Consider the following 23,569-nt stretch of genomic DNA (forward strand, 5'->3'; position numbering starts at 1 on the left):
TCCCATTCGCATGTCCTTCTAGGTAGTAGAGGTTGCAGGTCTGGAAGGTGCTGTCGAAGGAGGTCTGGCAAGTTGCTGCAGTGCATCTTGTATACGGTACACCCTTGCCACTGTGCACCAGTGGTAGAGGAAGTGAATGTTTATTGTGGTGTATGGGGTGGTGATCAAGCGAGCTGCTTTGTCCTGGATGGTGTTGAGCTTCTTGTGTGTTGTTCATCCAGGCAAGTGGAGAGCATTCCACCAATGCTATAAATGAACAGGTAATCTGTATTGGCAGTGTTTGTTGAGGGATTATTGCTGGTCAAAAAGCAAGCAAGACCACGTTTCAACTTATCGACCAAAAGATGGCTCCTCCAGCAACACAGCACTGATCAAGTACTTGGAAGGCATAATCTGCTGACTCGAAGGCGAGAGCGTTACAACTGAGCCAAGCTGAAATATGCTGAAAGTTTACATTTTTAAACAAATTATACAAAACCAGTAACAACCAATTCTTTCCAATAAAACTCATTTGAGTACAAATTTCCAATATTCTTACAAAAGATTCCCAAGTTCTTAACAAATTTTAGTTTGTGCACTGTAAACACTATCACGCATCTTGATACAACCAGTTAATTCGCGCTTAAGCACAATGTGAGTTACCTGAATGTCATGATATGTCCATTGGCACAGAAGCATGCAAGGCAGATGCTCCCATTCAGTCCCACAATATCAGCACGAAGAACAAACGATGTTTCAGTTATGTTGTGTTTATAAATACAGTTTTGGGATGGCAGCGAGATAATTTTTGCCTGTTTTTCTGAACATATTACTGTGTATTGGGTTTCATTTATCTCCTGAGAGGACGAGGGGGAGACAGACACTGGCCTCAGTTTCCTACATTTATCCTTGTCATCCTTCTCCTCTTGTACATTTGGTTCTCTCCAGGGTTCGTGTGCTGGGTTGATGAGGCTTCCTGTGGTGTCCAGAAATGCCATTTGCAAAATTGCCCCTTTTAGTCTAAATATAGTCCCTGTAGAATACGTAAAAAATACTGTAAAGGGCAATCGAGTTACATCATGTAACACAAATTCAGCAGTGTACACTGTACAATTATGACTTTCAGTTACAGCAGCTACTTTTTCACCACTAGATATACACAGCAATGAGAACAGTAAAATACTGCAGATGGAGACACTCAACAGGTCAGATAGCATCTGTGGAGAGGGGAAGGTAGAGTTACCATTTCGAAACAATGATAAATTTGTCAGGTGAAAGGTAACTGACCTGAAATGGTAACCCCAACTTCTTCTCTCCAAAGATAACAAAGCAGACTAAGACTGAAGAAAGCACTGAAGAGTTGTTGTAAAGACTTGAAATGTCAACTGGGTTTTTTCTCCACAGATGCTGTTAGACCAGAGTTTTTCCAGCACATCTGTTTTTGTTTCAGATTTCCATCATCCACAGTATTTTGCTTTCATCAAAGCAAACTAAGTGTTTCTTCTATAAAAATCAAATCCCATCACACAGAAGCTGTACTCCTGCTGTCACGTTTAACATGAACCAGTTCATTAACAAGGGTGACATTAGATCCATTAAACATCTGCCTGCTGTGACACAACACAATTTGCAATGCACCTGAACCTGACTGAATGACAACATGTATTCAGTGGGCAACAAAGTTGGCAAACTGTTGGCAATATAGTTTGGGTCACAATTTGCCATTATACCGCATGAGCTTTAAGCAAGGTGAGAGAGGAAAACCAAGGAATTATAAACTAGTTAGCCTAAAATCAGGAAAATACCAGAGTCTATAATTAAGAATAGGGTGACTGAACACACTGAAATTTTTCAGCTGATCAGAGAGCCGACATGGGTCTGTAAAGGATAGGTCATGCCTCAAGACCTGACTCAATTTGCTGAAGCGGTAGACAGGGGAATTTACGTGAGTGTTTTTATATAGACTTCTGGGAAAAAAAATTGATAAAGTCCCTCATAAAAGACTTAGCTAAAATTGAAGCTCATGGAATTGAAGGCAAATTATTGATTTGATTAGGAAATTGAGTGAGTGGCAGGAGAATAGAGAGCAGCTACTTTAATTGGCAGGTTGTATGTTGGGGCCTCAACTATTCACTGTATTCATTAACTTAGATGATGGGATCAAAAGACATGTATTCAAATTTGTGATGACACAAAGATAGGTGACATTGTAAGCAGTGTAGATGGAAGAGAAATTGATAGATTAGGTGAAGGGGTAAAACTCAATGGAGGTTATATACTTTGGACCTAAAAATGTTAGAACAGGATACTTTCTAAATGGTGAAAAGCTAGAAACAGTGAAGGTCCAAAGAGATCATTAAAATGCCATGAACCAGTGCAGAAAATAATCCAAAAAAGCTAATGGAATGCTAACCTTTATACCCAGAGGAGAAGAATACAAAGGGGTAGTTGTGCTACAGCTATTTGAAGACCCGATTAGACTACACCCGAGGTACTGTGTTCAGTTCAGGGTACCAATATTCTCTTTAAAATTTAACTGTTGTGCGTGGCCAATCTTTTTTAGTGAGTATTTCCTTTAAATAGATCATTCGACCCAATAGCTATGTGCCAGTTTTTGTGCTCCACACAAAACTCCTCTTTTACTTAATTTCACTTTAACAACAACTTGCATTTATATCATGTCTTTAACACAGCAAATTGTCCCAAGGCACTTCATAAAAGCATTATGTCCTTCAATTCTTTTATCTACAATGTCTTTTTACATGAAATGACTGTACAAATGCTCTTACCACTGGGAGACACGATGACCGGCTGAGTAAGTCTCTGCTCTCCTCCAGGTGGCAGATTCAGTACTATGACCAATACAGTGCCAAGTGTAGTCCCTACCCACAAGCATGGTGATGTGCATGTGTCTGCCTTTCGGGTGTAAGTCTCACAGAAGTGAAGAGCTGTGATCGCCTCTCGGGACTCCTTGTCGATGCTGGTAACACTGGAACTGCGGGAACGGCTGAAAGAGTTGTCTCTCACATCTGATTTTGAAACATGAGAAGTAAAATCCTTCATTCAAACAGATCAGGGCACAGATCAGGGTATCTGAAGCTTAAATTATCTGGACACATAATGACTCAGAATTGGACATTTTAAATTTCAAATAAATTTGTTCCCACTTAATTGATTTGTTGACATAGAAAGTTAATAGTCAGATCAGTTAATCCACATGTACTGGGAAAACCTGATGGTAGCAAGCATGCACCATTGGGACATCAATTCAGTCTCCAAAGGGCTGCTGAAATCATACTAATAGAAATGTGCTTCTCATCCTTATTCTCCCCAACATTTTGGCCCTTTATTTTCTCTTTCCCCGTTTCATTGAATTTTGAAGATATAACACATCTACTTTATGAACTTGTATAATTTGATGACTTTGTGCACAAGGGGTGGAAGGACACTATATTGATACATCCCTGGCAACATGAGTTTAAGGGTTACATGAATTTCTCTTGGTGTCTGGAGTGCAGTTGGGTCATTAAGGTATTGATTGATGGTTACTGGTTGAGAATATCATCTTTGCCAGTCTAGCTGGTCCCTGTTTCTGCCCCCGAGAGGTGATTTGGGGGATAGGGGTTAGGGATTGTGTGAAAGCAGTCTCTAAGAATGGGCCTCAGGCTATGTGGTACTTTTCCAATTGCATGCAGGTGTTCTACATCACTTGTTCCAATTGGTATATGCCCCACAGGTGCTCCAATCCATGCTAATCGTCATGCCGAGAAGACAAAAAAAAACTAAGAAATTTGTTTCTCTTCCATATTATCTTGTCTAAATTCTGTTTTTTTTTAAATGGACAAATGGCTGGACTGAAAATGGCCACCACTGACCACGTGATGGTAGTTCTGGAAGATTCTGAGCAGTTTAAAAATGGACAAAGGCTAACACATCAAACCCCTGGAATGTAACACTCCTTGCATTGTATAAACATTTCAGCCAAGCCAACACAAAGGACAGTAGATGAGACATCTGCACCAGCCTGCTATGGATAAAGACAGAGCTATTTGTGACTCATCCCCAATGTTGTACTAACAGTGCTACAGTTACCTGCTCAAAACACAATGGGTTTTAACAAGGGGCCTCATTAGCTGAATAGCTTGACCCAAAACCACCCTGTCACATGACCAAGGCTTGAGCTGTTCGAATTGTTTGAATTATACATTTTTTGGATTCCACCTCAGTTACAGTTTAACCTTAGAAGAGATAACAGGACTCTAGGCTTTAACAGCCTGCTCTGATCTCTGTCTCTCTCAAAGCCTGGTCTCCAGAAAGAATCCTACATTTCGCTTACAAAGTGAACTAATTCCTTGAATACAAGAATACTTTGCTGCATCTTCACTTGCCTCAGCCTTCAACTGAGCTCCTAGGAAAAATACCAGGACTTCTGCCAGATAAAGATGACTGAAAGAACATTCCTTGGACAGTGACTTACTGGACTCTTTCCCTTATCCCTTGTGTATTGTGTGAATGGACCAGGGTTGTGTAGCGACACCCCCTCCCTGTGTTTTGATGGGGGTAAAATAAACTAACCCTCTGATTTTACCTCATCTCGAGCTTGCTGTGGGGTTTTTAATAGAGGACTGGATCACTCCAAACCTGAGGGGTTGGGATAAATACACCACTACTTAAAAAGGGAGAAATGAAATATCAAAAAACAATTATCTGTTTACGGACATGTGGTGAGAGGAGAAATCAGGACTGTTTAAATTAAACCCCCTCCTGCCGGTAACATTATGTTGGGGCTGCTTGCTGTCATAGTCAACAAAGTCAGTAACTTTCATTTATGCAGCAAATGTCACAAGGTTTTTCTGAAATAGGGATTAGTTACATTGTAGGGGGAGAAACTTCTGTTGGGAGGGGAAGCTATAAAATCCCTCACCCCAGGTGCCACTGATGCTGTGAAGTTTGGTGGCTGTGGTATATCATACTACCACCACCTCCACGACCTCTCAACTCCTCCAACACCAACCCTTCCTCCAGCTGGTGGATTATCAGGATCCTGAAATTTTTGGCTACTTATCCTCAACAATTCAGATTGAGAAGTATAATTTTGCAGGTTGACCATGGCATAAATAATTGTGCAGACTGCTAATGTAAAATTGTTAAAGGTCTCCATAGTTAGATATGGATTAGGAAGATCTGACTGTATATGTAGCCTTTTTGCATTAACAAAAAGATGCAGACGTGTGTATCTGTGTGTATTTCTAGTTACCCATTATAGAAAGGAAAATCTTCATACCATACTTCATTTCATAGGATTTTCAGTGTACAATAGTGCAATGCAGTCTAACAATAGGAATCAGAGGAATCTCAACTCAATGATAATTACTGGAGATTTTGGAGAAAGAATCCATTGGTGATAGAACATTAATATCCAAAATGTACATGCATGTTGATCAAAGATTGATTTAAAACCTCAATCCCGTTATCAAGTTTTTCAGAAGCAGAGCCTTACTAAGGAAATGTGCACATAGAGAAGTCATACTCCAAACATTTTTTTTAAGTTGCTTCATTTCTTCAGGGTGATGATTATGACGTTGGTCTCTGCTCTTTGACCCAAATCCAAGCTCTGTCATTGGCAGAGAGTGAAGAATGGAGGTCAGTGCTATATCTTTAAATGATGAGCCATTGCCCGAACAAGTAAAATAAAATCTCATTTGGGCTACAAATATTGCAGATGTTTCTTTCATGAAGTCCTATGTGCTGGAGAAAAAGCAAACTACCAGTGTATCATTATATGCCCACTGTCCAGCTGCATCATTACCCTGCAGTTGTGCACCTACTGTCACACCTCATAGTTACCCTGCAGTTATATACCTGTCACATTGCAAATATAGTACAACTTTTGCATCAATATGTAGTATTTTCAACATTAACCATGGCAAATCCTGGGAGTCACATTGATAATCTGACTCTTGGAACAAAGAATGATTGACTTAGTCCTATAAGTGATCTCACATCAGATTGCAGATTGGTGCAAAGCCAATTTAAGTTTTAATAGGCCACTTGTGAACTTAAGTTTGAATGACTTTAGAGTTACCAGCACTCACATTCTCTGAAGGTGGACAATCTAATCAGTTTATTTCATTGAGCAGAGTACAGATAAGAATCAAGGGACCTCTAGTAGAAAAATACACAAAGCATTTATATTGTTCAACACTAATTGAATGACATTTTCCACTTTACTTTCTTCACTTCCTTTCGGCAATGTTTTTCAACTCGATGATTCTCCTGCTTTTTTCACAATTTTGTTACCTGGGTCTTTTCATCAGCTGAGGCCCTGTACCCCAGTACTTCATATTGTAGTTTAAAAATCATTAACCATCAATCAAGTGATCTGAGGTTCAAACAACCCTTCCTTAAAGTTTCCTTGCATTTTCTTTGTTGCCAGAGCATTCACAAGGCCAAGATGTTACAGGTTTATACAGATATTCAACATCAGCCCATTATTAATCAGGTACATGATGACAACAGTCAGATGGTGCTCAGAACACTGGGTTTCATTAGGAAGCAGGCAGGCCAGTAGAAAGACACTCAGACAAAGCATGCTGGTCTCTTTTGTCATGCAATGCCCACACTACTCAATATCAATCAATAGAGAAGGTAACTCAGGGTCTAACAAAAAGACCTCGTGATCTGAACCAGATACTTGCATGTCTCATACTTGCCCTTAAGTGAGGTTGTCCAATCTTTATGAAGTCACACTGACAATGCTTAATTCAATGATAAAAACTTGTCTTTGTGAAATATATTAAATAATGGCAATGCTACATTTTCTCGCATTAGTGGGTTTGACTTAAACTAAATAATTTCTAACTGCCCTCTTGCATTCTGACCTTTTAAGTCTGATGAAAGCTTGCCTTAAGCAACTTGTTTAGAAATCTGACCAGCGAATGTGTCACTTTGTTTATACAGTCACTAGACCGCTGACATTCTTGTATCTTATTAATATGTCACAGATAGCTGATGTTCCAATTTCCCCTTCTACAAAGATTGGCGCCTCAATTTAAAAAAAGTCTGGCGGGTGTAGTAATGTTATTATTCTATGAAACAAAAGCAGCAAATGTTGTAAGCCTACTGTGTGCAATGCATTACAGAGATACCAGGAAAAAAATTACTGTTAGTGCATCAATTTCATCTCTTGAAATTAGACATGGGAGTTTGATTGTCTCTAAGTTTCATAATTCTTGATCCACGTCACTGTCACACTCCATAGTCACTTCTACAGTTGTGCCAGCACTGCAGTGATGGGAACTTGTATATATTTGCTTACATCTTTTATCTTGAAGCTACTTTAACACGCAGTGCTTCAATCCATTGTAGTTAACATTGATTGGCTGAATATTCACAACCCAAAGTGACCTATTGAAATAAATGGAACGGAAAATGCACAAATATTCAAAGGCCAGGCAACTTCTGTTGAAAGGAGGAAGTAGGGTTAATGTTTCCTTTCTACACAGATGCCTCCTGACTTGTAAAGCATAATCAGATTTTTCTGTTCTTGCTTCCAGCATCTACCGTCTTTTGCTTTTTGTCCTCTTGAAACAGATGCCTTGTTTCAGATATAAGAGTCCATAAATAGCTAACTTAAGCGTATGATATGACTATCACACTGGATACTTCAAATACATAGTACATTAAAATGGCTGACTGGAATTTTACATTCAACTTGTAACCTAAAAGGTATGAGGAGGAATTGGGAATACAACTGATATTTCATGAACTACCTGCTGCCATAACAAAACCTATAAACTATCCAAATTTTCAATCCAAGCCTTTAATCTTTGGGACTTTGGCAATGAAACAAACAAGAGTAACGAGACAAAGGTATCATCTTTCTACTGGCTATAAAGGATCCATAATAAAATTTGTTTCAGCACTCTCAATCTACTTGCATATGGTCACAAGTCAATGTCACAAACCTGCACATATCTTGCATGGACATATTTATGTGGAAATGAACAAGTTCACATTGGAGTTTAGGATGCTTCTGAATTTGAGATTTGATGACATTATTCAGCACTTCAGCTTCAATATTTTGAACTGAGCTGAAAGTCCTTTTCTGTCTTCTCAATTTCCTACATCCTTTGTTTCTGCTTGCTGTGTACTTGATCCCGCAAGTGCTTCTTGTTAATTTCTGATGCCTAAATTGGAAAAGCTGTTCCATCACTACACAGACATCTCACCTTAATGAGGTGAAAACAAAACCTTTTTTTCTCAAAAGAAAAATACTGCTAAGCCTTTCATATCTACAGTGTAATAAACCTAATAAATAAAAGAAAACCTGATTCCAAAAAGGTGGAAATTTTCTACACAAGAACAGATTAAGCTACTAATCTCCAACAGCTGGATAATCAATAACTATGTCACAAAAGACATGGCTAATCCTAGATGATAGAAGTTGTAACATGCAAATATAGAGGACATATAGAATGGATGAGAAGGGAGACAAACAGGAAAGTTGAAGGCGAGTGTCTTGTGCATAAGGCACATTGGGAGGTTGGGGTAGGCAAACGAACAGAGTAAAAAAAACAAAACAATGGTATGAAACTCTCCTTGTTCATTGCGTTCAATGAGAAATGGGCCAGGTGAACATTTGGGGATTGCTAAAGACCTATTAGAGAAATGACTCATCACCTGACAACATAGAAGGGGAGTGAAGAACATAAGGTAGCACTGACAGGAGATATGAACCATTCCTTCAACTAGGAATGCCCAAAAGCATCAACCTGGAGCATTCCATGTACATATACACCACCACTACAAACTTATTTTTATCTATGCCTTCAGTGTAGCAAAACATCTCAAGGTGCTTCACAGGACTGTTATCAAACAAAGCTTGACACCAAGAAAAACAGATATTAGGACCAATGACCGAAAAGCTTGGCCAGAGGTAGGTTTTAAGGAGCACCTTAAAGGGGGCAAAAGAGAGGTAAAGAGGCAGAGTGTTTTAGGGATGGAATTCCAGAGCAGGTCTAGGCAGCAGAATGGGGAAGCAATTAAAATCAGGGGTGCGCAATAGACAAGAATTTTGAGGAGCACAGATATCTGGGGAATGTAGGCAGTTACAGAGATCAGGAGGGCTGAGATCATGGAGGGGTTTCTACATAAAGGATGAGAATTTTAAAATCAAGATGCTGCTTAACCAGGAACCAATGTAGGCCAGCAAATATGGGATGAGGGGTGAACAAGCCTTGGTGTGACTTGGGGCATGGGCAGCAGAGTTTGGATGACCTCAAGTTTACAGAAGGTAGAATGTGAGAGGCCAGCCAGGAGTGCTTTGGAATAGTCAAGTCTAGAGGTCACAACTACATGGGTGAGGGTTGCAACAGTAGATGAGCCAAGGCAGGGTGGAGTCGAATGGTTTTACAGAGGTGGAAATAAGCAGTCTTCATGATGGTGCATGTGAGGTCAGAAGTTCATCTCAGGTTCAGTCTCAGACAGTGCCAGGGAGAAGGATGGAGTTGGTGGCTACAGCACAGAGTTTGTGGCAAGGACCAAATACAATGGCTTTGCTTTCTAGTAATTTTAGTTGGAGGAGATCTCTACTCATCCAGTACTAGATGTCAGTCAAGCAGTCTGATAATTTAGAGATGGTGAAGGAGTCAAGAAGGTTGGCAGGGAGGAGGAACCATGTCAGCTGTAGCTCAGTGGGTAGTACACACCTGAATCAAAAGGTTGTGGGTTCAAATTCCACTCCAGAAATCATGAACAAAAACAGCGCAGTAATGAGGTGGTGTCTTTTGGATGAAACCAAAGACCCTGTTTGCCTTCTCAGGTGGCGATTTTTTTTTAAAAAAGAAAAGCAGGGTGTTCTTCCCAGTACCCTGACTAATACTGACCCGTTATAATATCTAAAATAGATGATTTTGTCAATATCTCATTGCTGTTTGTAGGGCTTTGTTGTGTGCAAAACAGATGTCCCATCTCCTAACATTACAACAGTGACTATGTATCCAAAATATTTGCAGGCTAAGTGCTTTGTGACATAATGAGCATAAACAGAATGGAAAATGGGAGGTAGTAAGAACCTATATAGAGCACAACAAAAAGGGGTGAATACAACAGATCAACAACAGGGAACTGATTTTAACTCCGGTGGTGGCAGAAAATGGTTAATATTGGATCTACTCTCACCATTAAACATTCTGTTGCTGTTCCTGTCCCCACTTGGATCAGGGCTATGTATGGGGCAGTCCCCTTGTGAAGGCTGAGCAGAATTGATTTATGAGGTAAGTTTCTTTCAAACTTGCTACACTCCATTGTTCTCATCTGAATAAAAATAAAACACTACATCTATCAAAGTCAAATCGTGATCCACAGTCTCTGTTCTCACCTATATCCCTCTTTGTAATTTTACTGGTCCAGACTCTGAACATGCAGATCTGATACCAATATGGTTTCATAAGTCAGCTGAGAAGTGCAGATCTTGGGCAGAGATGGGTGCAGGACAATTGAAGGGCCACTTTGCCTGGTAAGGGATAGGTGATACCAAAAGACTTCATGAAACCCCTCAAAAGTTTAATCTATAATTTTAATACTTAATTATTCATAATTTCAGTGATATGCAGTCATTGTTATCATTATATACATTAAGAGTGAGGTGATCTGATAGGATACTGCAGCAGCTACTGTACTTAAAAATAACTGTAAAAAGCATTACAGGCTGTGTATAATGATCAGGACCTGGCAATGTGTGACAGGAAGTACTGGGCCAGCAGCAGCAATAACACAAGCCTCTATTAGAAAAGGAGGTATTTAACATCCAGGACTGTGAATATAACCTTGTTTCTGACGATTGAATTGGTTGCAATGTGGCATAACTGGCAGCTGAGTAACAGATAGCAATAAACATCACAGGGAGAAGTCTGACCTACAGATTACTTAAAAATAGGAATAGAATTACCACTTGTAATGCCCCAAGAAAAGATCTCTACAGAATTCAATTTGATCTCAGTATATCGCGTATGAATCAACTTGGCTCCAATTCATGGACAGGGAGAGTTGCAAAACTTAGTTGTTGTTTAATTAAATCCTCTGCTGATTAGGTAGGCTATACAAGTTTCTCATCTATAATGGCTAAGGACTCAGAACAGAGTGACAACATGCAAGGATAAGATCCTGTGCTGATGCTGAGAATTAAATGGATCGTTCTGATTTTCCATCCCTACTCCTATCCCCCCCAGTCACTCATGAACACAAAATTACAAGATATTCTGACAGGGGTTTAATACCTAGGGGATAGCAGTGAGATAGTGAGTGACGCTGCTCTCTGGTTTCAATTCAACCTGGGTTAATGGAATGAAAACTGCAAGTAGATCCTTTAAGTAAGGGTCTTGAAGGAAATGAATTGGGGTAGTCTGATCAGGTTTCTATTGGATACAAGCCTACAGCATAAAACAATCTGCAACTTCAACAATAAGTGACCATGAGGTAGTACCACTAGCACAGCTCAAATGGAAATTGCTACAGTGATGTACTAAGAGATGCCAAACACCTGCAATATCTCACTCAAGTAAGTGGTCATTATAAGAGATTGTTGGGAGGTTATTCAAGCTGAGCACAATCCTCTTCTGAATCTGATGCTGTATATGTGCTTTTTCAAACCTGTTCACTGGATACCAATCAGCGCTGGGAATCCTGACCGATTTCCTCCCTATCCCAGGGTCATTGGATGGTGATTGAAGTTGGGGCTCTAGCTATTTTTCCACAGTTGCTTAAAAATGTATTCTTAGGATATGGACGTCACTGGCAAAGTTGGTATTTATTGCCCATCCCTAGTTGCCCTTAAGGTGATAGGGGTTCCAAGATTTTGATCCAGTAACAATGAAGGGACAATCCATGTCCAAATCTGGGAGACTTGGAGGGGTATACAGAGGTAATGAAGTTTGTTGAATCTGTTGCTCTTGTCCTTTTAGGTGGTGGAAATCTTGGGTCTGTGAGGTGTTGCTAAAACTTTGGCTACTTGCTAGTATTTTTTGCTGATGCTATGGATGAGCCAAAAAACATGCTGCTCTATATGTGTGACTAATCGCTGGTTAAACTGAATCACAATGGGAGTCTGCCTTCTTAAGTTCAATGAACAGAATTTAACATCCTACAATAACCGTGGTAACAAGAGGTTTTATTCAAACCACAAGTGCTAGCTGCACTTACAGATTAGTAGAACAACATATACTACTCATTTGTTGTTTTCAGTTACGCACAAATAAATTTAAACATACAAAGAACATTTCAACACCAGGTATCATGCTAGCCTCCGCACTTACCTAAATCGGGCTTCAGTTCAGTCGGCAAGCTTAGTTTTCTTGACATCTTCGCTGAAAAAAACCCACAGAAAGTTAGGTTTAGGCAACTTGATACAAACCAGTACTGAAGCGTGGAGTCATAAACCAATATATTTCCTTCTCGATTCAAGACCACTTAATACATATCGCAGGATTAACACAAGCCAAGATTCCAAAATGAGAGTAGCTAAACACCTGGCCCTTTGAAGAGTTTGCCTTAGAACACAAGGGCAGTTTCCAGGCAGCGTTTTTGAAACTCTCATTATCCCCCACCACCTCTTCAATGAAATACAAGACAGTAATGGCAGCAGTAATTGGAACACCAACAACTTGCAATTATGTAGTCTATTTAACTTAGTAAACTGTGCCAAGGCCCTTTAAAGGAGCGACTATCAGAAAAAAATGGTTTCTCAGCCACATGAAATATTAGGACAGGTGAACATAAGCTTGGCCAATCATGCTGATTTTAAGGAACACCTTAGTGGATGAAAGTTAAGAGTAAAGAGGTTTAGGGAGGGATTCCAAACTTAGAGCCTAGGCAGCTGAAAACACAGCTGCCACTAGTGGAGCAAAGAAAATCTGAGATGCTCAAGAGGCCAGAATTGGGCAAGCACAGAGATTTCGGGGGTAGGAAGGGGTGAGGCTTTAGAGGGAATTGAAAACATGGGATGAAAATTTTGAACTGGTGCCATTGCCGGACCTTGAACAAAGTAGGTGCGCAAACATAAGGGTACTGTGTAAATAGAAGTTGGTGTGAGGTAGCAGTGGTCTGAATGAGCTCAAGTTTACAGAGGATGCAAGGCTGGCCAGGAGAGGATTGGAGCAGTCGAGTCTAAACTTAACTAAAGCAGGTCCAAGATATCAGCAGCAGATGGGCTGAGGTAGAGTTAAAAGTCAGTATTCTTGGTGACAAAGAGCATGCTCAGCTCCGAGTCAAACAGGATGCAAATATTGCCAACGGTCTCACAGCTAGTGACCAGATAGAGTTAATGGCTGGGGAACGGAGTTTGTGTCTTTGATCTTCTCATACTTAACTACAGGAAATATCTTCTCATTCAATGTTAGATGTTAGACAAGTAGGTTGACAAATCAACAGCAATGGAGTGGTTGAGAGTGGTGGTGTTAGAGCTGGGTGGCATCACTACACATGCAGAACATGATGTCATGTTTCTGATGATGCCAATGGGCAGTTCCTTTGGGAATACCAGAGATAATGGTGTGGAAGTGGGAAAAGAAGCCGTTGCAGGTGATTCTCTGCCTACAACTGAATAGATAGGAAGGGAACCAGGTATGGACTACAGAGATGTTGGTGGAGAACGGTGTAAACATACAGTTATAGGTTGTGGATAGCTCAAGAGGGTGAGGAAGAATAATTTAGCACTGTGACAGTAACACAATGTCATGTGACTTTGATGAGGGCTGTTTCAATACTGAGGAACTAATGGGAATCTGATTGCAGGGGTTCAAAAAATGGAATTGCAGCAAGGATCAGCACAGAATTGTGAGGCAACAACACATTGAAAGAGCTTTAAGAGGAAAGAGACGTTAGAGATGAGGGAGCATCTTGCAAGTACAGATGGATAAAAGTATTTTTTTGGAGGGGGTGGGGTTGATGTCCGAAGATTTGAAGGAGTATGGGACAGTACCTGAGGAGAGGAACCATTAACAGTGACAGTTAATATGGGGGCCAGTAAAGGAAGTTGAATGGTCAACCATTTGGTGAGAATAGGGTCAAGGGAGCAGAAGCTGGGTTGCATGAGCAAGATGAGCTTGGAGGGGATATGAAGGAAGGTAGCAAGGTGTTGGGAGTCAGAGGGGATTGGTATTTAAGTAGACAGCTTGTAATGGAGATGAGAAGTCAGGGACTATCTTACCATTCTACATTAATCCTGGAATAGTAGGCAGTATTGCAGAGGAGAGCAGGACCTGAGAGTGTTTTATGTAGTCTAGCCAGCTCTGGCTATGTATTGCTAAGTCAGCTGTCTAACATGAATGTTCAAATCTGCATTCCTTAGATTCTAATTGGGAGCAATTCCCCTTCCGTTGCAAGAACTGTCTTTGTATTCCAGTCATATTTGGAACTCAACAATATCTCCCCATCATTGGTATTTAAAGCAGCTTTTCATATTCTTTTTGGAACTCAATCTACCTTCACGACTGAAATACAAGGCAGCGCTTGCAATTGTTCTTGGAACTCAATAATCTCCCCCTTCCCCCAGACTACAAGGCAATTCTTGCAGTCATATTTGGAATTCACCAACAACTCTTCCCCTTCCATTTGAATACAAAATAGCATTGGTATTTACAACAAACCATTTCCCACATCACCAACACCACCCCGATCCCCCCAAATCCCTAGCCCAATTGGCATGAATTGTATGTTAATGTTTACATCAAATTTTATATTTATACCCTAAAACCAAGGTTAGCATACCCAAGTAGTAATAGTTAAGGCGTCAGCTCTGATTCAGCCGGTACACTCTCACCAAATCAGGAGGTCGTGGGTTCAAGTCCCACTCCAGAGACTGGAACACAATTTAGTCTGGCACTTCAGTGCAGCATTGAGGGACTGTTGCACTGCCTTTCTGATAAATGATTAAACAGAATTTCCATCTACCCTCAAGTGATGTAAAAGATCCCTTGGCATTTCTTGAAGATAAATGCAAGTTTTCCCTGTGTACTGGACAATATTTATCCCTCAAATGGCACTACATAAACAAAATATGCATTTTCTTTAAAATCTCATTGCTGATGGGTGTTGCTGTGCATAAATCAGCTGTTTCACTTCTCTACAGTTCAAGTATTATGTTGGCTGTAAAGTATTTTGTGGTGTCCTGAGATCATGAAAGGCACTAGATAATTGCAAGTCCTTTCTTTTTTAACCAGACAGCATTAACTGATTTCTTCTTAATCTTGCCTTTTGAAGGAAGTTCTGACCTGAAACACATTATACTGCATGTCTTCTACAGGGACTGGCTCTGAAACAGATCATGAGGGAGCTAAATGCCATTTGTGTACTGTTGAATTATATTAATGGGATCCTTAGCTTGACCATGCCTGTACCCAGGTGAAAACCAACATTCAGAATGGACATGGAAGCAATGGCAAATTAGTGAATTGGACAGAAAACAGAAGATGATGATAGCAAATTAAAAAGGCTTTGAGAATGTCCAAAGGGCAAGGTTTCTGTTGATTTCTTAACCAAAATATATTGAGGAGATATTGCAATACAAAATATTTGGTGACAGCAAGTTATGTTTCCAAGTGACAAATACAAGAGCGATGGGAACATAAGTAATAGGCCTTATGGTCTGTTGAGCCTGCTCCATCACTCAATAAGATCACTGTAGATCTTCTACCTCACCTTAATTTCCAATCCACATTTCCCTGGATTCCCATATTGTTCTAAGATCTATAAATCTCAGTCTTGAATATACTCAACAACTGAGTACTTACAAGCCTTTGGGATAAAGAATTCCAAAGATTCACATTCCTCTGGGTGACCATATTTTTTCTTATCTCAGTCCTAAGTTCAGTCCTTGCACCAAGTCCTAAATTCTCTAGCTAGGGGAAACAGCATCTGCTCTATCAAGCCAGAAACAATGATTTTGAAATGAAACTGGATGGGCACTTGAAGGAAATAAAATTTCAAGGCTACAGGGACTGAGCTGGGGAGTGGGACTGATTGGAGTGTTCCAAGGGGAGCTGGGATGGTGCTAATGGGCCAAATGGCCTCCTTCTGTGCCGTAAATGACTATGACTTTAACCCCTCTAAGATTTTTGTACATTTCAATGAGATCATCTCTTAATCTTTTAAATTCCAGAGAATATAGACCCATTAACTCAAACCAGTTAAGTAAACAGCAGATAGATTTTAAATAGAGGTCAATGTAATGAACACTGATATAGAAGATATGAAATATGCCTATGTATAGACGTGCATTAGGAAAGGAAATAAAAGGATTTGGATGCTGTCACTGGTTATTCAATAAAAGTTCCCAATCAATATGAAACTTCTCAATAAAGTTTATAATGTACTGGATGTTATTCAAGCCTTGCATATATCAGTTGCTGAGATAATATGTTATAAATAGCTTTGGACATCCTAACATCACCATATGTTGAAGAAGATTCAGAGAAGAGCAGGAAGTGAGATCCTGAGACTGATGTCTCAATATAAACTAAGAAACCGAAATTAGCATGAGAGAAAAGGTTGAGAGGAGATACGATTATGTAGTTATTTAATTGTACAATATATTTGCATTTCCTTTTCCATCACACTTCATTCAGCTCACTCAAATTTGTGTCACAGCTGTAACTCATTGGCTAAATTTTGTGTTTTTAACTAATAAACCAGGCAAATCACAAGTAGATACTTTGAATCAATAAGGAGCAAGCAGAATTAAAAGTATCAATTGTTACATTAGAAAAATAAACGTTGAATTGTCAACCAGTAAAAGTAAGTGTTTGAATCAAAGACATTAATAGGTCATTTGAAAATATTTTTCCTCTTCAGTTTGTCAAGATTTATACTATAATTAAAAAGCTCAGAAAACATTCAGTATATAAATATCTCTCAAATTGTTTTTGTATCTTAAGCATCTTTGATAAGATTGCACTAACAAAGAGGCATCTTCAAGTAACAATGTAAAATTAGCTGCAATGCCCTGCACCTGCCCTGTAACCTAGTACAAAGGAACAGGTGTAGGCTATTCAGTCCCTTGAGCCTCTCCTGCCAATCAATTACATCACAGTTGATCTGTATCTCAACCTAACTTAGCTGGGTTGGTTTCACATCTCTTAATACACTGGCCTTACATACATCTATCAATCTGAGTTTTCCAAATTTTCAACTGCATCTTGCTCCACTTGAAATATTTATCCATTTCCTGTGAAAGGTCCAATGTTCACTGTCTCAACCGTTATGGAACCACAGATGCCAATCACCATTGATGGGCTGATTGGCCTTTTTGCACTGCAAACTTCGATGGAATTTCCTAGCTTGGATCATTATAATTCTCTCATTATATTGTGTAGGATTTCTGGATAATTTTCGACACGTCCATTCTTTTAACATTTGGATCTGAGAACAATGACCCAAAGGGCAAATCAAATTACATCTCTTCACACTGTATAATATTTCTTTCAAGTCACTTGAAAGCCAAGGGAAGATTAATTTGAAAGCCTTTAAGCTGAAATTTCACAGACACAGAATTTGGAAACCTGCACTCTCTTTTGTTTATATTTAGAAATCCAAGACACTTTCAGCTGTGGTACTAAAGGGAAACAATTTTTCAAGAACTCACTTCGATGTCACTGGAGAATGGAATCTGAAGACACTTCTTTTAAAGTTCTTGCACTGCTGCTGTGCATCTCACTCCACTTTTACAACACAATTGCAAAATTCTCAAACTCTAGAATTATCCAGTCATGAAGAGATTAACGTCTATAATGCTATCGCAAATTATTATTTTAAAAATAGAGATTAGTAGTGTCTGTGTCCGTGTGTGTGTGCGCGTGTATGTGTGTTTTAATTGGATTAAAACCAGCTGGTCCAGAGGCTTTGATGTACAGAAAGAAGTAGGCTTGAAATGGTAATTAGATAAACATGGGGAAGTTTAGAAACATAGGTGTCAAGGGGGCAATTTGCATTTTTAAATAAAGCATTCAAAATAATGGGTGAAATCCCACACCTAGCTAGGAGACACCAAGTAGTGTGTTTATTTTTTTTGCTTCCTAATAAAATTGGTGGAATCAAAGGATGTTATTGTTAGGAGTAAAATTAAAAGTCTAGTAATACACAATGGAAAATTTACATTCAAAGAGAAAGAAATGCATAAAGGAGAAAGGAGATTGTGTGTAAGGTAGAGGCATTTTAAGATCCATCAAGTGCAAGAAGCCTCCAGCCTGTAAGCCTTAAGCCCGTCTGCAAGGACCCAGGGATGAAAGAAACTCATTTTAATGTGACTGTCCAGAGTGTGCTCTGCCAGGTGTCTCTTTAAATCTGAGTTTTTACTGTTGACTTAGCAGAGGTGTAACTGAGAGTCAGGCTAATTTGGGGGACTTCTGTAGTTATTATACTAGTAACTTTGTAGACAAATGTATGTGCTTACAACTTTTCATGTATTAATAAATGTTAATTTAAATTTATAAAAAAAGACTCGGTGGTCTTATTACTACTGAATTCAAAGTTTGCATCTCGAAGCATACAAATTGCAAAAAAAAAATGTTATGATAGTTGTTTCAAGTTTCTCTCTGAGAGTTGAGCAACTTAGCCCTTACTATCGGCTGTGTCATAACAATTGGGGGCTCTTGATAGGATATATTTATAATTCCTTGAATTTTTTTGGAATTGGTGAATCTTAAGGTTAAGAGTATGAGAAGCACTTTGAATTCAAGAGTGGGTATGAGGTATTTTTGAAGTGGTGAGACTGCAAAAATGGCTGTATCCATGGCTAAATCTTTTTGGGAAGCAGAAGATATAACTCTGTTTGAGTTACAAAAAAGTATCCAAAAGTTAACAGAGTTGGCGGATAAATTACAATTGAGGTTACCTGAGGGAGCTAGGAAACCAGACATAATTGAAGTGATAGTACAGCATTTGAAATTGGAAGGAATACCTGAGAGACAGAGTTCTCCAAGGAGTGGTTCATTGGAATGGGCTCAAATTCAGTTGCAAATGAAAATGACCAAATTAGATGAAAAGGAAAGAGAAAGGGGACAGGCAGAAAAGAAAACAGGAAAGGGAGTTAAAAATTGTGAAGACAGAGGAGGAGGAGGATGAAAGAAAAACAAGAGAGAGTTCCAACTGAAAATGTTGACAATTAAAAAAGAGATGCTGGGAGGTGAATAAAGGCTTATCTCCAGAGTAGAACCCAGTGGGGAGATGTTTAAATTTGTGCAAGTTCTTCCAAAGTTTGAAGAAAGGGATGTTGAAACATTTTTTTTTATTTCATTTGAGAAGATAGCTAAACAAATGAATTGGCCACAGGAGAACTGAACATTATTGTTACAGTCTCAGTTGGTGGGTAAAGTGCATGAGGTAAATGCTTCACTATCTGAAGAAGTATCAGGGAATTATGATGTGGTAAAAAAGACGATTTTGAATGCATATGAGTTGGTTCCTGAAGCATACATAGAAATTTAGGAATATGAGAAGACAGCCTGGACAAACTTATATTGAGCTTGAGACAGTAAAACAAAGTAATTTTGACCAGTGGGTACAGGTATTAAAAAATAGAGAAAACATATGCAGCTCTTAGGGAAGTAATTCTTTTGGAAGAATTTAAAGATTCAATCTCTTCGGTAGTGAGAACTCATGTGGAGGAACAGAGGTTTCAAGTTGTGAGGCAAGGAGCAGAGATAGCTGATGATTATGAGTTAGTTCATAGAGCTAAACCTTTTTTTTTTGTCACCCTTTCAAATCTGAAAAGAATAGAAAGTGGGAAGTTGTTGTCCCAGGAAGTTTTTTCTCAGAATAAAAAGGAAGGTGCTGAGGGTAGAAGTGGTATTCAAAAATCAAGGTGTTTTCATTGTAATAAAGCGGGGCACACGATGTCAGTGTGTTGAAAGTTGCAGGGAATATCTGTTGGAATTGTTGGGGTGCAGAAAAGTTCTGGAAATAAAAGTACTGTGGTTCTGAGGTTCAGGCACAGGAAAAACTGGTGGTTTGCGTGCAAGTAAAACAGGGAGAATCAGATAGGTAAAGAAGTGGGAATGTGTTCACAGTTTACCCAAGAGAATTCTGAGGAGCAGATTGCAGAAATGTTTAAAGATTCTAATGCGTGTGAAGGGAAAGTCTTGTACAGGGTGGAGTAGATAAAGATGTTAAAATTTTAAGAGACACAAGGGCTAGTCAATCCTTAATGTTATGGGATAGTGAAATTTGTTGTTCAGAGGGAGTATTGCAGGAACAGGTGATAATAAGTGGGGTTCATGAAGATGCTAAACCTATTCCATTGTGGAAGGTAAATTTAAAGAGTAGGTGTAAAACTGGCAAAGTGATTATTGGGGTGGTGCAAAAATTGCCCCTTGCAAGGGTTCAATTTATTCTGGGTAATGATATAGCTGGATCACAAATGTGGGTGATGCCTATGGTAGTCGAGCAGCCTGTAGCAGTGTTTTCAACAGAGGTGTTACGGAAGGAGCATCCTGGATTGTCTCCAAATTGTGTGATAATGAGATCACAGGCACACAGGTTGAAACAAGGAAAACAAGGAGGACAGACAGTTCAAAGGCAGGAAGAAGGTATTGAAATCCAATTAGCAGGCACTCTGGTAAACTTATTCAGAAAGACAGAGGAGAGGACAATTCAGCTGAAGTGTTTAACTCAAGGCAGTTAATTAAGTTGCAGCAGGAAGATTTGCAATTAAAACAGTCATATCAGAAAGCTTATTCGGAAACAGAAGCAAAATATGTTCCTAAATGTTATTAACTTAATCATGATATTTTAATGAGGCTGGATCATGTTTCAGCAAATGAAAGCTAGTGGGAGGTGCACTAGATTATTATCCCATTAGTGTATAGAAATGAGATTGAGGATTGCTCATGAAATTTCAATGGGGGGGATATTTAGGAATTAGAAAGACACAAGCAAAAGTACAGGAACATTTTTATTGGCCATGATTGCATAGGGATGTAGTCAAATTCTGCAGGACATGTTACACATGTCAGGTGATGAGGAAACCACAAGCAGGATTAAGCCGGCACCTTTAATCCCAATACCAGCATTTGAAGAACCTTTTACTAGGGTCATGATTGATTGTGTAGGGTCCCTCCCTAAGAATAAAAGCGGAAATCAGTGTTTACTGACAACAATGGATGTGTCTAAAAGGTTTCCTGAAGAGATACCTTTAAGAAATATTACAACTAAGATGATTTTGGAAGAGTTAACTAAACTTTCTACAAGTTATGGTTTGCCTAAGGAAATACAATCAGATCAGGGTTCAAATTTTATGTTACAGCCATTTAAGGAAGAAATGAACAGTTTAGGGATAAAATAATTTAAGTCAACAAATCATCCAGAGTCACAAGGCGCTTTGGAAAGATGGCATCAAACTTTAAAACCTATGAGGAGAGCGTACTGTCAGGATTACCCGCAGGATTGGGATAGTGGAATTCCATTCTTGTTATTTGCTATTAGGGACGCTCCTAATGCATCGATTGGTTTTAGTCCTTTTGAAGTAGTTAACAGTCATGAGGTAAGGGGACCACTGAAACTGATTTATGAGAAATTGGTGGGTCAAAATCCAGAAACTACTCTCCTGGATTATGCATCAAACTTCAGAGATTAGACAGAATATTTTTAGCTGGCTAGGGAACATTTAAAGATATCACAGCAAGTGATGAAAGTGAAGGCAGCTACGAAAGCTAAAGTTCGCAGTTTTATTGCTGGAGAGAAAGTGCTAGTTCTGTTACCAGTACTGAATGACTCATTAAACACAAGATTTAGTGGGCCTTACAGGACTGAAAATAAATCATTTAATAAATACTCCAGGTAGAAGAAAGCAGAGAGAGTGTCATGTAAATATGCTTAAAAAGTACTTTTGACAGGGGAGAGGACCAAAAGGTGTTAGTGGTGGCAGATAATGAGAAAGACATAGAAATGCAAAACCCTCAAATTGATTTTCCTCTAATCAAACTGGATAATGAGGGGGTACTTGAAAACTTAAATGTACAATTGAGTTACCTTCCAGACACGTGTCAAAGTGTTTTGGGAAAGCTATTGCAGTCACACAAAACTATTTGTGGAAATAAGTTGAGAAGGATAGATTGAGCTATATATAACGTCTCTGTAACAGTTTCATCTTTGATAAGGCAACATCCTCATAGATTAAATCCGGCAAAGTTATCATAAGTACAGAGAGAAATTGATTTCATGCTTCAAAATGATATCGTTGAGTCTAGCTGCAGTAACTGGGGTTCGCCTATTGTACTGGTACAGAAACCAGATGGAACATAAAGACTGAGTGTGGACTATTGAAAGGTGAATGCAGCGACAAAAGCAGATTCATATTCTCTACCACGGTTGGGGGATTGTGTTGAGAAAGTGGGACAATCAAAATTTATCACAAAGATTGACTTGCTAAAAGGATATTGGCAAGTATCGTTATCAGACAGAGCAAAGGAGATATCGTCTTTTGTGGCGCCAAATGGACTGTATCAGTTTAAAGTCATGCCATTTGATATGAAGAATACACCTGTGATATTTCAAAGGCTGACAAAGTAATTGCAAGTCTAAGCAATTGCGCTGTTTATATTGATGACTTAATAGTTTTCAGTCAGACATGGGATGAGTATTTACAGCACCTGGAAGAGTTATTTACTCGATTACAAGAAGCTAATTTAGAGGTGAATTTGCAAAAGTGCCAGTTGCGTATTTGGCCATACCATTGGACATAAGGTAAGGTGGCTCCAAGAGACGTGAAAGTCAAGGCTATTGTGGATTTCTCAGTTCCTACAACAAAATAAGAAGTTTTGAGATTTCTGGGCATGAGTGGGTTTTACCAGAAACTTCTGCCAAATTTTAGCCAAGTTGTTGTTCGACTGACTGAACTATTAAAAAACAAGTAGTTTCAATGGACATTGGAGTGTCAGAAGACATTTGATAGTTTGAAAACTGTATTAACTACAGTTGTAGCAGTACCCAATTAAGCTAAGCCGTTGATGCAAGCGATATAGGCATTGGGGCCGTACTGATACAAGAAGATGACACTGGAATTGAAAAACCAATAGGGTATTTTTCACAGAAGTTGAATGCACAACAGAGAAGATATTCAACGACTGAAAAGGAGACATTGGGTTTGGTGTTAGTATTGCAGCATTTTGAAATGTGGCAAATAATTCATCAGAAACAATTGTTTATACAGACCACAATCCTTTAAAGTTTCTGGACAAATTTCGAGACAAAAGTGCAAAGTTAGTCAGGTGGAGTTTATTACTGCAACCATTTAATCTACATATAATACATGTTGCTGGAGGAGAGAGTCTGTTTGCAGATGTGTTACCAAGAATTTGAAGCTTAAAGGGAAACTTGGACATTTTAAAACCTGGACACTGAACTGGAATGATTTTTGTAGATACCAAGGATTTGTATATACATATATTATGTTAATGCATGCATCTGGCAGTGTAAAAATATAAGGGATTGTGTCAGATGGGTTATTAAAAATAAAGCCGTCTTTTAGAATTAGACGGTTCATTTTTCGATAAGGAGGGGGCTGTCATGAAGAGATTAATGTTTATGTTATTGGAATTTT

At 39.0% G+C, this 23,569-nt stretch overlaps 1 protein-coding gene across 3 annotated transcripts in view; it reads right to left on the reverse strand.

The window, feature by feature from the left end:
* Positions 1-23,569, reverse strand: part of stxbp5a (syntaxin binding protein 5a (tomosyn)) — a 196,983-nt gene that overhangs the window by 17,300 nt on the left and 156,114 nt on the right. For 2 of the 3 annotated variants that reach the window (XM_041211840.1, XM_041211832.1), the window contains 3 exons: positions 12,294-12,344; positions 2,769-3,008; positions 643-1,012 (listed from right to left, as the gene is read on the reverse strand). In XM_041211840.1, coding sequence (XP_041067774.1) covers positions 643-1,012; positions 2,769-3,008; positions 12,294-12,344 — 661 coding nt within the window. The remainder of the gene's footprint in view (positions 1-642; positions 1,013-2,768; positions 3,009-12,293; positions 12,345-23,569) is intronic. The other variant, XM_041211848.1, reaches the window with a different exon arrangement.

Source organism: Carcharodon carcharias, chromosome 2 (genome assembly GCF_017639515.1).
Source record: "Carcharodon carcharias isolate sCarCar2 chromosome 2, sCarCar2.pri, whole genome shotgun sequence".
Classification (NCBI taxonomy): domain Eukaryota; kingdom Metazoa; phylum Chordata; class Chondrichthyes; order Lamniformes; family Lamnidae; genus Carcharodon; species Carcharodon carcharias.